This window comes from Anabrus simplex, chromosome 1 (genome assembly GCF_040414725.1).
Source record: "Anabrus simplex isolate iqAnaSimp1 chromosome 1, ASM4041472v1, whole genome shotgun sequence".
Classification (NCBI taxonomy): domain Eukaryota; kingdom Metazoa; phylum Arthropoda; class Insecta; order Orthoptera; family Tettigoniidae; genus Anabrus; species Anabrus simplex.
The window spans coordinates 79572478-79590069 of NC_090265.1; the positions used below are offsets into that span (position 1 = coordinate 79572478).

Genomic DNA, 17592 nt, shown 5'->3' on the forward strand with positions numbered 1-17592 from the left:
GATAGCTAAGTGCTGTGTGTGTGTGTGTGTGTGTGTGTGTGTGTGTGTGTGTGTGTGTGTGTGTGTGTGTGTGTTGAATGCGAGTTTATATCTGTTGAGTGTGCGGGGTAGTTTAGCATTGGAATACAGTGGGTACAGTCAGTGCCGTAAAGTGAGTGTTTTGCCCACAGAGCTGAGTTAGCCGTTCTGTTCTGCCTCTCGTCGAGGAGTTGAATTTCTCGTGTCTAGTTACTGTAGAGTGAGCGTCGTCTCTGGTGCAGTGCGGGAGAGCTCGATGAACGGTCGGAAGGGACAATGAATGAAGACTGTTGTGGGCGTACGACCAATGGACGAGGGACAGTGGCTGTATTGCCGGAGAGTGTTATTGGCAAGCTGTGAGCTGTGTGGCTGTGTTAGTGTACAGCGGAAATAATTATGGACACTAGTGGAACAGTGTGTATTGTGCACTGTGTGTTGTGTTTGGTTTGTAAGAAGAAGAGTGAACAACGGTGTGATTGAGTTATCTAGAGTAGAGAAAGCGCAAACTGGTTATGATTAGCAGTAAATATCATAGTCAAAAATTTAAATGCTACCAGTTGTGTGTTTGTTTACCCGACTCATTACGTCAAAATGAGTGTTACATAATAAAGCATTTGGAGTTAATAATGTAGTACTTTATTGACGTGACAACTTCTCGTGGCAGATGCCATATTGCTTTGGTTTGAAAACATGTGTACTGTAAAACTTACTTCACATGCTTTCCTAGCGAGCTGTTACAAATAATGTTGTAATTGAGAATGCATAATTACCACAGCTTCCTGAGATGGACTGTTCTCATAACATTTTGATCATCTTAACTTCTAGTGAATTAAATTTTACACAAACGCACTATGTAGCATTCACTCTTGATTAGTGATTTGCGATTTATGTACAAAGTTCGTGTTTCAGCAGTTTCAAAATCACGGTCCTCGTTAGTACTTACCGTGTGTAACTCTGTTGACGACAGTTGGCAATCCATTTTCAGTCTTCAGCAAAGATTGGTGATAATTAATGTACAATTGGATTATTTTCAGCATAGAAAGATTTAATGTACACAATGCGTAGGTTGCTAACTTACTGGAACTTGTATTATAGCAGACAGACAAGTACTCTAGAGTGTAGTTTTAAACCATACTATTATAGGAATTACTCTCTGAAATAAGAATGCTTAGTCTGGGATGACATACTAAACGGAAAATTTTAAGCGGAAATTTTTACTCATATTTTAAAGGAAGTTTTAACGACCGATAATTAAAACAATATATTAATGGCATAAGGCAGTGAATGGGAGAATATAAGTGGAATTTTGAAACAATTCATTAGCTTTCTGAATGTAGGGTTATTGTTTTTTCCATCAGCCCTGAGGCAGGTTGGATCCTCAAAAAGCACAAATCAAAAGTTATGCAGTTATAGGGAAAACTCAAAAACCGATGGTGGCGCTAAAATGAAGCATACAAGGCGAAATGAGGAGTAAGTAAGTTTGCCATTACTTTCCTCACTGGGCCAGAAACTGCTATTGCAAAACAACTGGCCCTATGGGCACTACATTCCATAACAATCAGGCGCACTGCTGGTGCTCTGGAAGTCATTACTCAGCAGTACACATACCCCAGCAGCTCCCATATTTTCACAGCCAAGAATGAGACTGGGACTTCGGTGGAAGCTACATTTTTCTCTGGCCTGTGCCATGAGACTGAAGCAGAAGTACTGCACCATCCATCAAGAAATGATTGCAGGCGGAAATGTAGGGTATCTGATCAAAATTATCTAGAAATCCACCGTGCTCAAACTGTAATCAGACTCTCCATGTGCTACGTTTCGCGACATAATATGTAAATAGCAGGTGAGCTACCTTCATTTATTTGTGAATTTATTTATTTATTTATTTATTTCCCAACATACCGAAATCACAGTAAGGGAAAATACAGATAAACACATCTAGCACCCTACACACAAATAGCATGTAATCTTTGAAGATTACGGGCATCATTTTACATGTTTATACATTAATAGCATAAGAGATTTAATGTTTCCTTTTAATAGCTTCCTCTGTGGTAGAATATCGGTCCAAATTTCGGGAATTCCTCGGAGAGGTAGTCGAACGTTGGATGAGCGGAACATCGTCCTTTCGACACACCATGTCGTTCGATGTTGCTAAGTAAAAGACCTCTGATAACGCTCTTGGTTACGGAATAAAGAATGTTGCCAAGTCTCAGAAATTTCGGAAGATCTTCCGATTTTAAAAAAGATTCCATAAAATATGAAATTAAAAGGAAATTGTCCGAATTATCCTACGTCCTCACTTCAAATTAAAGTAACTGCGTGAAAATATCACCCATTTCGATTATGTAATATATGTGTTTAGTTTTCCTTCAGCTACTATCGGCTTTAAGAATACTAGGGATATAAGTAATACACTGACTGACAGAGCAAATGCAACACCAAGAAGGAGTGGTTCGAAAGGGATGAAAGTTGGGGACCGGGCGAGTTGGCCGTGCGCGTAGAGGCGCGCGGCTGTGAGCTTGCATCCGGGAGATAGTAGGTTCGAATCCCACTATCGGCAGCCCTGAAAATGGTTTTCCGTGGTTTCCCATTTTCACACCAGGCAAATGCTGGGGCTGTACCTTAATTAAGGCCACGGCCGCTTCCTTCCAACTCCTAGGTCTTTCTCATCCCATCGTCGCCATAAGACCTATCCTTGTCGGTGCGACGTAAAGCCCCTAGAAAAAAAAAAAAAAAAAGTTGGGGAAAAAACAGAGACGGCACGGACGAATAATTGATGTTTATTTCAAACCGATATGCAGGTTACACAATGCGCACGGCATCGACTCAGTAGGATGTAGGACCACCGCGAGCGGCGATGCACGCAGAAATACGTCGAGGTACAGAGTCAATAAGAGTGCGGATGGTGTCCTGAGGGATGGTTCTCCATTCTCTGTCAACCATTTGCCACAGTTGGTCGTCCGTACGAGGCTGGGGCAGAGTTTGCAAACGGCGTCCAATGAGATCCCACACGTGTTCGATTGGTGAGAGATCCGGAGAGTACGCTGGCCACGGAAGCATCTGTACACCTCGTAGAGCCTGTTGGGAGATGCGAGCAGTGTGTGGGCGGGCATTATCCTGCTGAAACAGAGCATTGGGCAGCCCCTGAAGGTACGGGAGTGCCACCGGCCGCAGCACATGCTGCACGTAGCGGTGGGCATTTAATGTGCCTTGAATACGCACTAGAGGTGACGTGGAATCATACGCAATAGCGCCCCAAACCATGATGCCGCGTTGTCTAGCGGTAGGGCGCTCCACAGTTACTGCCGAATTTGACCTTTCTCCACGCCGACGCCACACTCGTCTGCGGTGACTATCACTGACAGAACAGAAGCGTGACTCATCGGAGAACACGACGTTCCGCCATTCCCTCATCCAAGTCGCTCTAGCCCGGCACCATGCCAGACGTGCACGTCTATGCTGTGGAGTCAATGGTAGTCTTCTGAGCGGACGCCGGGAGTGCAGGCCTCCTTCAACCAATCGACGGGAAATTGTTCTGGTCGATATTGGAACAGCCAGGGTGTCTTGCACATGCTGAAGAATGGCGGTTGACGTGGCGTGCGGGGCTGCCACCGCTTGGCGGCGGATGCGCCGATCCTCGCGTGCTGACGTCACTCGGGCTGCGCCTGGACCCCTCGCACGTGCCACATGTCCCTGCGCCAACCATCTTCGCCACAGGCGCTGCACCGTGGACACATCCCTATGGGTATCGGCTGCGATTTGACGAAGCGACCAACCTGCCCTTCTCAGCCCGATCACCATACCCCTCGTAAAGTCGTCTGTCTGCTGGAAATGCCTCCATTGACGGCGGCCTGGCATTCTTAGCTATACACGTGTCCTGTGGCACACGACAACACGTTCTACAATGACTGTCGGCTGAGAAATCACGGTACGAAGTGGGCCATCCGCCAACGCCGTGTCCCATTTATCATTCGCTACGTGCTCAGCACAGCGGCGCATTTCACATCATGAGCATACCTCAGTGACGTCAGTCTACCCTGCAATTGGCATAAAGTTCTGACCACTCCTTCTTGGTGTTGCATTTGCTCTGTCAGTCAGTGTATATTCTCATTAACGAGTCTCTCAATCGTGAGGTCTTAAATGAAAAATTCCTGCGCTAAGGTTTCATTACTAGACCGAGTATGCAAAACTCAAAGGTCTCTTGAATATCTGATGAAGACCTATAGAAATGGGAAGGACGAGGAAGAAGCTTATATAAATAAGTAAAAATTATGGAGGTTTTGATTTTGGAATGTTGATTGTTTGAAAATTTAGTTTTAAACATCTTGAACTTTTCCGTCTGTTTATACAACAGTAAAACCCTAGTACATACTTAGAAGGAAAACAGTCAACTTGTATCCTGTGTTCGTCAGACTGAAACTATGAACTATGAACTATGTCAACACTATAAAGCATAGCCCGTCTTTAAAATAAATCATCAATATTACAATGTACCGTAATTACAAGCCACTTCCGAAATTTTGACGAAATCTTCTAAAATTGACCAGTCTTACTATCCGAAATATTTCCTTTGGATCTGGCAACACTGTGGCAAAATGAACTGAAACTCAGCCGCAGAACCCCCATTACAGATTTACTTTACTCTGCCATCTGCAAGAATGAAACAGAACATCGAAATTGATGCGCAGATGGCTATAAGTACTGTGATTGTAATTTAAATTATTAATTTAAATTGATTTCCAGGAATATATTATTAAAGTTCAGCAACATCAGGAAGTTTTACAAGGTGTACCATTAGCAGCGGTGTTGTTGTGTGATTGGTGTAGTTAATTTCTGTGTTTAGCGGTGTGTCGGTGGATGATACGAAACGGAGATAAGGTAGGGGATACGCAACAAGTCTTAAGAGGTTGAACGGCTATGAATCTTGAAGAGTGGAGTAGCCGTCCATCAGCACCAGACGCATTCGTTAATATCGTTGATTGAACTGTATGTGACAGACGATTTTCCAGGGGCGATGATTATGCGGAGATGATGAAATTGTTCAAAGAGTAGGACATTACTCTCTCTCAGCAGAGACTGAAAAACACATTTTACTCTATGCAAATGCTTGACTAACTTTCGTGATTAAATTAAAAAATGAGGGAGAGTTGTCGAAATAAAACTCTGTTCTTTACCTTGATCTGCAAAGAGTTTTGGAAAATGAATTTTCGACCTGCCCTCATACTTAATGATTTTTCGACTTGTATACTCAAATATTCTTATTTATCTCTGTGATAGGTGCCAAACTTTCCTCTGGGATTCAGTGCTGTTCCAACCGGAGGCAGTAGCTCCCACAGTAACCAGTCCAACACTTATCCTGATGGGCACCATCATAACCACCAACATGGTGGTAAAAAGAGCCCTTACCAGCACAATCCACATGAGGAAGCCACTTACGATACTGGATCCGTGTTCTATGGTGGAGCAGGAGGGCAGTATTGCGCTCAACGGAATATACCTGGGGGAGACTTCCAACTGCAACATAGAGGAGGTAAGTCGATTTACTTTCACTGCATGCTGAATTTGATGTGCCAGCGGTTGAACAATATCGTCCCTGTTCTGCCAAAACGGCGAATGTTATAATGCTCTTCCTATCCATTATTTCCCTTAAGACTGGTCACGCCTTCCAGCCACATATTGATATGCGGTTCATCAGAACAATTTTTGTTGAGTTCATTTTCCTATGCGCGTGTGTAAAGGAAAATGAATCTTAAATACATCACACTCTAGGAGTGGGTAAATGTCATGCAATCATACATTCCTTCAGTATGGTACAGTAAGGTTAATTTTCCATTACACACGCACATAGGAAAATGAATTCAACGGAAATTGTTGTGATGGACCGAATATCAATATGTGGCTGGAAGGCGTCACCAGTCTTAAGGGAAATAATGGATAGGAAGAGCATTGTAACATTCGCCGTTTTGGCAGAACAGGGACGATATCCTTATTAAATATAAACACAGGAGAATTATTAATAAACCATAAACCATGCATAATTATAAATACCTAGCAATATTTCTTGATAGAGGCTCGCTCTGTGGATGAATGGTAGAGTGACGGCCATCGGATTTCATGATTGCCGGCTCAAACCCAGTACAGAGTATCGGGTGTTTGAACGGCGTTAGGAAGGCCATTCGATACTTCATGGTGTACGATGCCGACGTGTTAAAGATTAACAATGACACATTTGGTGTTTACCCGAAGTAATTAGAATACTCTGCAATAGGAAGCGCGAAGAGATCTGATTACTCTGCCATCTCGTAGAGTAAAATGGAACCACGAAATGGACACGCACGCAGCGAAATGGCGTGAAGTTAAAATGGCTGCATAAAGTAGCTGAGAGGATATGATAATTGGAATTAAGATAGTTGTATATTCACTCAGTATTTCCATTCTTACCTTGGTTGTACTTTCATCAATGTCATTTCAGTCATCGGAAAAATGTCGTTGAGAATTTGTATATTTTAAGTTATTGCAGTTTCTTGATGAGGAGAAACGAGTTTATGTGGCATTTATTACGGACCGATGCCCTTCCTGACTCCAACTTCAGTTGAGCTAATGGAGAAGAAATGAACGTTGGTGAATTAATTTGGGAAAGAAGGTGGAGGGGATCGACTTTGGCATATGAATAGGAACTAACTCGGCATTTGTCTAGAAGTGAAAATGAGCAACTACAAATAATGAAATGGCGTATGGCTTTTAGTGCCGGGAGTGTCCGAGGACATGTTTGCTTCGCCAGGTGCAGGTCTTTTGATTTGACTCCCGTAGGCGACATGCGCGTCGTGATCAGGATGGAATGATGACGAAGACGACACATACACCCAGCCGCCGTGCCAGCGAAATTAACCAATGATGGTTAAAATTCCCGACACTGCCGGGAATCAAACCCGGGACCCCTGTGACCAAAGGCCAGCATGTTAACCATTTATCCATGCAGCCGGAAGTTAGAAACTACAGAAAACCTTTCTCAGGACAGAAAATGATGGGTTTTTGTACCCTCTTGTCTCCCGAATGCAGAGCTTGGCTCCACAGCCGCGCGGCCACTCCACTCAGTAGAACTTGGATATTTTAAGTGTTTTTATTTTAATTACCATTGTTTACTGTTCTGGTTGTATTGTTTAATGTCACATATCTGTTGAATGATGTTTGAAGGGCAACATTCTGGGAAACCATCGGAAGCACAGCTTTATGCCGATGGGCACATACACAACTGAAGAATTACAATCGACAATACGCACTTGAAAATTGAGCATGTGATGACTGCAACGACTGCTTGTAAATTTTGTAATAGCGTTCTATACTTAATGCTTTATTTTTAGAATTCGCAAATGCGAGAGACCCATGTAAGTTTATTAGCCCTGGCACCAACGTGACTCGTGACACAGTGATACTCAGTAAATGTATATAGGAAAAATGGGCATGGACAGTTGGTTGCAATGACCGTGTGTGGTGTCCCTCCGCCTGTGGCATACAGAATGTCAATCCTTGCATGGCAATACAGGGTGCACAGCGGCTCCTCAAACTGTGGAACTTGCCGTCGAGCGTAACTGGCTGTAACGTATCCAATTGCTAGACAGTCGCTCTTTGGATTTCAACAGTGGTCCGTGGTGGCGGTATTAGGCCTACAATTCTTCGGCGTAGAGCGTCCCATGCATGTTCAATCGGATTCAAGTCTGGGGAGCAAGCTGGCGATTCCCAGCGCGTGATGTCCTCATGGTGTAGCTACTCATCCACCAGGCCAGCCCTGTGTGGAAAGGCATTATAACATCGGACTGAATCCAGGTCCATATACACCACAAGAAAGTCGCACATACTCTTGCACTCTGTCATCCCTATAGACCACACCCGCCACAAAACTCCTCAGAAACACATGTAGTGGCGAACGTGTTCCTAGCATGAGGCCTTACCAGACAAGAACATTGGCGCCACCATATCGATCCTTTTTCACGATATTGGAGGATTTTTATGTCCCAACGGCGCGTTAGATGAACAGACGGCGATAATCACTCTCCAATCTAAACCTCCATTCGTCAATGAACACTGCCCGACTGTTCCTGTGTCCAATCACGGTGGCAAGACACCACATTTGACGTGTCACGCGGTGCCTTTGTGTGCGGAGAATGCATCCGGCGCATCACCGAGTATACAGAGTAACATCTTGAAGCCGACGCAATATAGTCTGATGGGAGACATGTGACCCACACACTGCTGGGAGGTCCCAAGCCAGCTTTGGCGATGTGTTGCTTGAATGTCTTTGGGGACTTAAGGCATAGTAACGTTCCTGACGGTGGGTTGTACTGCCATAGAATGTTTCCACCCTGCCTGGAATCATCGCCACAGCCGTGAAAAGATGCTAAGGGCGACATTCAACTCCCGGACAACCTCGCGTTCACTGTGGCCAGTCTCTAATCCGCCGATGATCCGGCTACGCGTAATGTGATCCAGATGTGTTCACTTTGCCATCATGCTTCCCTACGACTCGGATACTGTGTGCCAGATGCACATAACATGCGCTCTACACAAGACCTCTGCCTGCACACACTGTTTTGGGTACACTAATCGTGAAACCCAATTATCCCTTAACTTATCGACATGAGTGTATTATTATGAACCCATGGCCTTCGAAAGGGTTCATTATTAGGGTATTATTATTATTATTAGTAGTAGTAGTATTAGTAGTAGTGTTAGTAGTAGTAATGTCCAAAACTGCTTCATGCTTTCGCTGGCCTGCTTCCGTTGTTCTTCTGTCCAGGCTCGTACAGTCTTCTTCGTCCTTTCTTCGTCTTGAAACCCTTCCACATTATTCACTGTGCTCCTAAATGTATTTCTGTCTAACATTTTGACGCCCTAGATGCTTATCCTTTCCATATCTTTCCGGGTTTCCTTAACCCGTGCTGTTGTAGTCTTCGTCTTTCAGAAGTAATCAAATATTTGCTTGCAAAGTCTATGTCCGTTATTATGATTATTATTATTATTAATGTTAGGGTCTATATGTTTTACTTCCTACTAACTACTTTTATGGTTATCGGAGACGCTGAGGTGCCGAAATTTTGTGCCTCGGTAGTTTTCTAATGTGCCGTTAAATTTACCGACACGAGGCTGACGCATCTGAGCACCTTCAAATACCACAGTACTGAGGTGGGATCGAACCAGCCAGCTTGAGTTCAGAAGGTCAGCGCTCAACCATCTGAGCTACTTAGCCTAGCTATTATTATTATTATTATTATTATTATTATTATTATTATTATTATTATTATTATTATTATTATTATTATTATATGACTCTTTGCAAGTATGTTTTATCCATCTTGTAAATTTCCTAATACTGCATGAAATTCACACGAAAATACGAGGGCTGCAAATAAATTAGTTACAATATTGATAGAATGCAATATTTAACGAGCTAACTAGTACAACTGCATTACATTCTTTCAATGTAATAACCCGCAAATTTTATTACGTTTTACCAAATATCGCGAAGCCGTTGGTAAGGCGTTCTCTGTTGATGGACATGGACAGAGCGCCCAACTGCGTGGAGTACAGATGCCACGTCAGGAAATCAGCGACCTGGGAGGGGTTCCTTCAAATTCGGAAACAGATCGAAGCCACAAAGACTCATGTCTGGTGAGTACTGAGGGTGTTTCAAGACCTCCCAATGCCATCGTTGCAATAAGAGCTTGGCATTGTTTGTGATGTGACAATGTGCATTGTCATACAACACTGTTACTCGTTTAGCACCACCCGGGAGTCACGTGTAGGGTAATATTGGAAGTAATACCGAAAGAAAAAACATACTTCATAAGCTCTATGGTACCTCCTGGGGAGCCTCTGCTGATTGTCTACGTTTAACTGGCATCAGCCTTGTCTACTCGGCTGCTGAGTATTGTGCTCCCGTCTGGTTGGAAAGTGTTCATGTGGAGAAGGTAGACACAAAATTGAACGGTGCAATGCGTTGCATTACTGGTACCATCAAATCAACTCCATGTCACTAGTTACCTGTGCTGAGTCACATCCCTCCACCTCACTTGTAAGGGAAGGTAAGAAAATCTTTGCATCACCCTCTTTGCCAAGAGTTCTGTCATCTGTCACTGCAGCGACTGCAATCAAGAAGACCAGCAAGTGTCACTGCAGGGCAACTCATTGCAAATAGATTTGACCTAAACGAAAGCTGGAAGCATGAGTGGTCAGCAAAAGCATTGGGAACAAGTGTCCACCATCTTGATCCCACAAAGAAGCCAAACGGTTTTGACCTACCAAGGAATCTCTGCTGCCGTATCAACAGGTTAAGGACTGGACATGGTTGATGCAATTATTTGAGGTACAAGTGGGGTTGGATCAGTTCACCAATGTGTGATTGCAACCTGGAAGAACAGACGATTGAGCACCTGATCCAACGCTGTCCTCTTCATTCTTACCCTGCCACTCCTGACGATTTGTTCACTCTCACACCCAGTTTAACTGAATGGCTGAGAAGGACGGACTTTAAAGTTTGATTTTGCCTTGTATATATATTGCATAAAATCACCATACGATTAAATTAAATAAATAGGGTAATCGTCTCGCAATAAACGTGGATGTTCATATCGCATAGCCGGACGCACATGTCACTACAGAAATCGGCAATAGTAGTCTCTGTTGACGGTTTGTCCCTCAGGCACAGCAGTCGTTAGTAATGGTCACGCTGTTTGATGACTAAAACCAATTTCTACAGATAATTCCCGGACAGTCCATCGATGGTCTGCGGAAACGAGACCACTCACGATGTCAATCTGGTCTTGAGGAATGGACGGCCGGCAAAGTGCGGTGTAAATTCACAGTCTCATTCCGAGCCGCACGAAACGTCTTGACCCATCGTCCACTTTTAACTCCACTTTTAACTTCAACGCCACACAGTAACAACACTCGGACTCGATGCCCGTCAAATGAACATTACACATCGAAAACAACGCCATATGACCGCTCCCTATTTGCGCATACCTTATCTCCTGCGAGTGTCTGGAGTACATTGCCACTACTTAATTCACAGCTCTCTTATCATAATACTGTACTTGGTCATTTCCTGGCTCCAATTGTGGTTCTTCTTACACACAGGAAATCTGTCGCAGCATCAGTGTATGCCGTGTGACTCCGATGTGGATGGTGCTACAGATTACAGCGACTGTGATCGATGGCGCAGTCCTGGCGGTGAAGGATCTACAACGGCAGGTTCCTGGGATGAAGACCGGGGCAGTTGCAGCAGCGGAGATGCCAGCGATACCTGTTGTTCTTGCAGTGAATCCAGCTGTCTATACGCAGAAGCGGCTGAGTTGACACAGCACTCCGGAAATATTCCCCTACAGGTATGTCATTTTGCTTCACAATATTCTAAACATCTTGAAAAGATCTTCGTTGACATGACATAATTTATGTAAAACATTTTACGTAAGATATGGGGATAAATTATGTCCCCGCACCTTATTTCGTCCCCCTAGGGATTTCCAGTTTGCACGGTTGGTACCTAATGTTTAGCCGCGCGCGCACACGCGTAGCCTTTACCCGTTGTCTTGTTGTGAGAGTTTGTTGTGTGCACCACGTTTAGTTTCCGTGTACAAGGAGGATTTTTTTCATGTTGAGCTGAGCTACTGCGGCATTCAAATTAAGGGCCTGTTATTCCTAGAGTGAGCACTCATATGTGAATGAGATATTGGACTGCATTTCAGTCGTGTGATATAGTTCCTGGCGTGTAATCGCTATAGTGAGATGGTTACCGTGAGTTACTGTAGATGCAATTATAATAAATCAGGAAATGTTCGTAATTTCGTCCCCCCTTCATTTTATTTGTTATTTATTAATTTATTATTATTTTCAGATGGTAAAAGGCTAGCAGTGGGATAAAAAGGCTATTAAGGCAGTGAGGGGCTGGATAATGGGTTACAAACGTGCAGTAATGCGTTTAACATATCACGAGCAATGCTGAAAGACGATGTTAAAATGAATTCAAAGAAAACTTTTTCATGAATGGCCTTGAAGTAATTAGTTATAGAGAAAGGGTTTGGTAAGGTTAGAAAGAAACAAATATATTACAATTAATTGTACATTTCATAAATTTGGTGGGGGACGAAATTACGAACACATTTTTGGTAGTTTAGTTTTTGCTGTGTTTATGTTTATGTCAAGTATTGACTACCGCACATTATAACAGTTTCATTGTAACTTGCCCATAAGTGGAAAATATATTCAGTAATACGGTATATGTATCAATTTCTATCCTCGTCCATAATATTCCTGAATTTCTACAAGACGAAATACGCCCCCTAGCTTATGTATATATGTATGTATGTAGAGCTGTGTGTGTGTGTGTGTGTGTGTGTGCGTAGGTGTATGTATGAGCATTAGAGTGTTTGTGGTCCTGATAAATAATTTGAAAATTGTCGATATCTTGAGCTGCTTCGCTTTGCTTCGCGGGCGAATTCAAATGGGTTTTACGAGACGGTGTTGCTAAATCTGCACATGGCTTGGTACCAGCTTAAGAGCACCAATCGAGTTGGGAAATTTCGCCAGGAGACGGACTGGAACACGGATCCGAATTGACCGGATCGCGCTATAGCAAGTACTTTACTGTGAGACCCTCTGAAACCCACGATGTGTTTGATGGTAATTTCTCAACGTGGATCTCAAGCCGGTCGTAGGTGACGTGCAGATACAGCAAAACCGCCTCGTAAGTCCCATTTGAATTCTCCCGCGAAGCAATCTGATTGGCTAACTTTAGCAGGTGATAAAATCTCAACGGCACGAGGTATCGATTTTTTTTAAATTATTCATCAGTACGATCAACATTCTAACGCTCATATATCGTCGCTGCTGTCCCAAAACCGCGAATGTAACAACACTCTTCCTATCCATTATTTCCCTTAAGACAGGTATGGAGAGTGATTTCTAAACTTGAGGTGTGTGTTCCTTACAATTGGAGAGAAGAAGGATACTGTTGTGTATACCTGGTTGTAGGTGATGGTGTTATAATAATAATTTAGTGTGGCTATTTCTAGACGGGTGTAGCCCTTGTAAGGCAGACCTCCGATGAGGGTGGGCGCCATCTGCGTGTTATTGTGGTGGAGGATAGCGTTATGTGTGGTGTGTGAGTTGCAGGGATGTTGGAGTCAGCATAAACACCCAGTCCCTGAGGGAAGGGAATTAATTATTTAAGGTTGAAATTTCCGACCCGGCCGGGAATCGAACCCGGCACCCTCTGGACCAAAGGCCATGATGCTAACCATTTAGCCATGGAGCCGGACGGTGACGGTGTTGAGGGCGAAGGATGAGGGGGGGTCTGCTGTTCAAATTGGAGAAATTGAATTATTCGTGAGGCAGAAGAAGCGAAGAGCATTGGGATCGGAGACTTCTACGTATAAAACGGTAGAGAATGCCTAATAATTTCACCTTGCTGAAGATGGAGAATTTAGGAGGAAACATACATAACACTAACCAGTGATTTCCTCCTCCGCCCCAACACCATCACCTTCCGGCTCCATGGCTAAATTGTTAGCATCATAGCCTTTAAGCCAGAGGATTCCGGGTTCGATTTAGGACCGGGTCGGAATCACTGTACCTGATGGTGTTGTATAAATATTTTAGTGTGGCTATTTCTAGACGGGTGCAGCCGTTGTAAGGCAGACCTCCTATGAGGGTGGGCGCCATCTGCCATGTGTAGGTAAGTGCGTGTTATTGTTGAGTGGGTTGAGGCGCGGGCCTTCTGACCCAAAATTGCCACGTTCGATCCTGGCTCAGTCCGGTGGTATTTGAAGGTGCTCAACTACGTCAGCCTCCTGTTGGTAGTATTGTTGAGACTGAATTTGGCACATCGGCGTCTCCGAAAACCGTTAAATCTATTAGTGGGACGTAAAGCCATTAACATTATTACTAAACAGCGAAAGGGACAGATAATGTCAGTTACACAGACATTATTCATGTATTTACTGTTGGGGTCTGATAATCGCATTATTTTGTCTCTTAAAACAAACTATCACCAGCATCATCTACTTACTGTTACAGAATATTGCTGCCTGCTCACATGCTCCTAACGCCAACCCGCATCATCTGAATCGGCGTCATTATCAACGTCGAGGCCAACCTGTGGGCAACAACAGACGTCCAGCGTCACCTTCTTATAGTACGGACTCTAACTACAGCTGTGCCCGTCCTCCAGTTCATTTGTTGCAAAATCGAATTCAGCAACGAGTGGATACAAGTGCCAACTCATCACTTGGAGATGGTAGTCCTTACACAAGTCAGAGCGTAACACCTCAGCATTCTAGGAAAGGTGAGTCTGTCTCTAGGGTGATCCTTATCAGAACATTCCCTAATATATAATTTGATTTGAATGACATGTCATTATCATAACAGAATAATTTTGGTTTTGTAAAGTAACGTAATTTGTTAATGAAATTTAAAGAATTTGAGAAAACTGAAAGTCACAAGGATAATTTAAGAAAAGACAAGAGTACTGAGATTTTCACACAGAAATTGTATGAAGGCATTTGAGGCAATATGAAGTTAATTTGGTAGTTTCAGAGATTTGTAGAAGCTCACTCAATGAGAAGAGAACCTGGCAACGTGAACGCGACTGTGTATGACGACGTGGAGATTGTACTTGTACTTTTGTGTTTCCGTGTTTTTTCTTGTCTCTTTTTCTGTTGCACTTTCCTTTCATTCTGACCTCGCATTGACTTTAGTGCAATATATGTTTCTATCTGCTTTGAGTCCATTTTCGAACATGATTTAAAAAAAACAAAGTTCATGATATGGAATATAAAGACTGTCCGGCCAGAGGTATGCAAAAAACATATGCTTATATTTTAGTACTCATAAGGTATATTGTAACTTGTGCATAGTAACTCAAAAAGTTTTGATGCACTTTGGTACACTTCAGTAAGGTCTACAGTTTGTAGCTCTACAGATATATAAACTACGATCAACCTCTTGTCACGTCTTTTTAAGCATCTGAGGCGTTATGAGTTTAATGAACGAAATATCGAATTGATGCTATAAACAACGTCCTTAATAAACCCGCAAGCAAAACATATATCTGAGGAGGTCAAATCCAGAGATTTTAATGTTGAAAGCAGACAAAGTAGTGGTCTCCATAATACGACATACGTAAAATTGAGCAATTGAATCAATAGTGCAAAACGTTGAAGGGCTAAAGGGCCCAGAAACAATTCAAATTATGAGTATTTGATAGCTCTATCAAACTTAAAAATCAAATTTCGAAAATCACTTCCGGCCAAAATGCAGTTCAGGAAAAGCAGTCTAGAATCGCTTTTTTCTTTACTCGTTTTCTTCCTGATTCAAATACTAGCCAAATTAACTTATTTACATAATTCTACCTGGAATGAGTTCCTTGGTTCAATACATTCAGGATTCCACACCGAATGTTGTCGTTATAAGAGCTGAAGTGAAACTATGCATTGACTCACATTAGCGCTCGTAGTGGTGCTTAAGTGAAACAATGAATTGACTCACATTAGCGCTCGTAGTGGTGCTTAAGTGAAACAATGCATTGACTCACAGTAGCGCTCGTAGTGGTACTTAAGTGAAACATTGCATTGACTCACATTAGCGCTCATAGTGGTAGATAAAGGCAAACTGCTAATCTGATCGACCGGATAACGATGATTAAGAAGAGGATTGTAATTTCTAGGAATAAATAAAGAATATATTCTCAAACTTTATTATTTTTATTTACCTAAAATTCGTGGCTCATATCCCCAGGATATTTTCAACATTGAGTTGCTTGCCTGAAGGACTTGAACTATGGATTTTTTTGCATACCTTTAGCCCGGACACTGTGTGCTGTATTGTATCATTTATACTGTATATATTTATCAGAACGTTTGCAGAAATTTAATCACACCTTTTAGTCTAATTCTGCAATCTAAGGGACACTCAAAGATGTCTTGTTCATTCTTTGCAGATGATATTCCGGCCTATGCAAAACCCAACTACCCAACATCTCAGTCATCCCATAGCAACACATTAGGAAGTACTACCGGCAGTCAACGGCTCAATAAACTTACAAATGTGTTTTCAAGTGGCCCATTTCCGAACGCAGGGAATTCCACATCAAGTTCCAGTTCTGGTGAAACGAATGATGGTCGAACTTTACATAGAGCCGATCCAGTGCGATGAACTTCGTCTTAGATTTACGAGGATACGTGTGGTGCCGAAGTTTCTAGCAGCGATAAGAGTGACTGTTATTACTGTAAAAATACTTATGAGTTTCCAGATAACTGCCTGTTTCTTAACTTTAAACTATTGTAACTCCTGCGATTAATGCCATTAATTTTCATGTAACAGAAGTAGCACTCAACCATGAACTATTAGGTTACACATTTGAAGAGACTGAGTTCTAATGCCCTTTTATATGGAAAACAGAGGGGAGGACATTTTTCTATCCAGTATGGTGACACGGGAAATTACTTGCTTTGGAAATTCTGTATCAGTAGCCGTCCTAAATGTACTCGTTCATTAGCAAAGTCTGTTGTCCAATGGTAAAGCAAACATAGAGCAGAGAAGTGAAATAATAGTTAGGAATATTCTTTAGCAGTGCATTTTAATACACTGCCTTAAATTGAAGTTAACCATATTCAAGTTTGGGCCTCAGAGCTTTGTCGTTAGTAGTCATAACAGCAATCTGTGCAGATTTGACAATTTTTATAGCAGTTGTAATGAAAAATCTTGGAATCAAATATGTAAACATCTTTTTATGTTGTATAATGAAAGAACTGTGTTTTATGCGGGGCATTTAAGCATGCAGTGGGAACTAAAATACAAAATAGCACAGAATGTACATTAATTTAGTATTAGATAGGATAAGATATGTCCACCTTTATGACTTATCCTTCCTAAAATAGTTTCTGAGTGAGATTTCCAATATTATGACTTGAAGTGATCATCATATCATATTTCATTTGGCTTAGTATTATTGGAAGGGAAAGATATTAAGACAAGTGAATGAACAACCGTGATAATTTCAACGTGGCAAATCGTCTTACTGTAAAATATACTTTATAAAACGAAGATGTATGTTTTTATTTATGAAATTCTACTTCAGATTTGTTATGTATTTATTGTACAATAAGCATTAAAATATTTATGTAACGGAGAAGTGTACTTGTTGATAATATTAGTTTTTTCTTTATATCGAAGGAAAATTGAAGAAACCACATAAATGACACAAGAAGAAACTATACATGATTCATATGTTGTTGTAAATGATCCCATCCCTAGCAGATATACCTGTTTAGTTTAGCTCAATCCGTCATATCCAGCAAAATTCTTGTCCATGTAGTTTTCAGTGTGAACATCGTGATTTGTTGTTACTATGTATAAATTCAAAATCAATGCAGTGTACATAATGTCAGGGAGATATTGCAAGGTCAGAGGACTCACACATTATTGAATCATTTCTTTGTCATTCAGCCATTTTTTTGAGGTTATGTCATGTACCCCAGACACTGAAATAATCCGATATAGTTAGTATTACCATTATTT

At 42.1% G+C, this 17592-nt stretch overlaps 1 protein-coding gene across 1 annotated transcript in view; it reads left to right on the plus strand.

Annotated features, from left to right (window-relative positions):
- LOC136856842 (roundabout homolog 2) overlaps positions 1-17206 on the plus strand; it is a 535367-nt gene extending 518161 nt beyond the window's left edge. The window contains exons 20-23 of the mRNA XM_068229560.1: positions 5299-5551; positions 11155-11402; positions 14092-14359; positions 16013-17206. Of these exons, the coding sequence (XP_068085661.1) occupies positions 5299-5551; positions 11155-11402; positions 14092-14359; positions 16013-16227 (984 nt within the window). The 3' untranslated portion in view covers positions 16228-17206. The remainder of the gene's footprint in view (positions 1-5298; positions 5552-11154; positions 11403-14091; positions 14360-16012) is intronic.
- Positions 17207-17592: the final 386 nt, after the last annotated feature.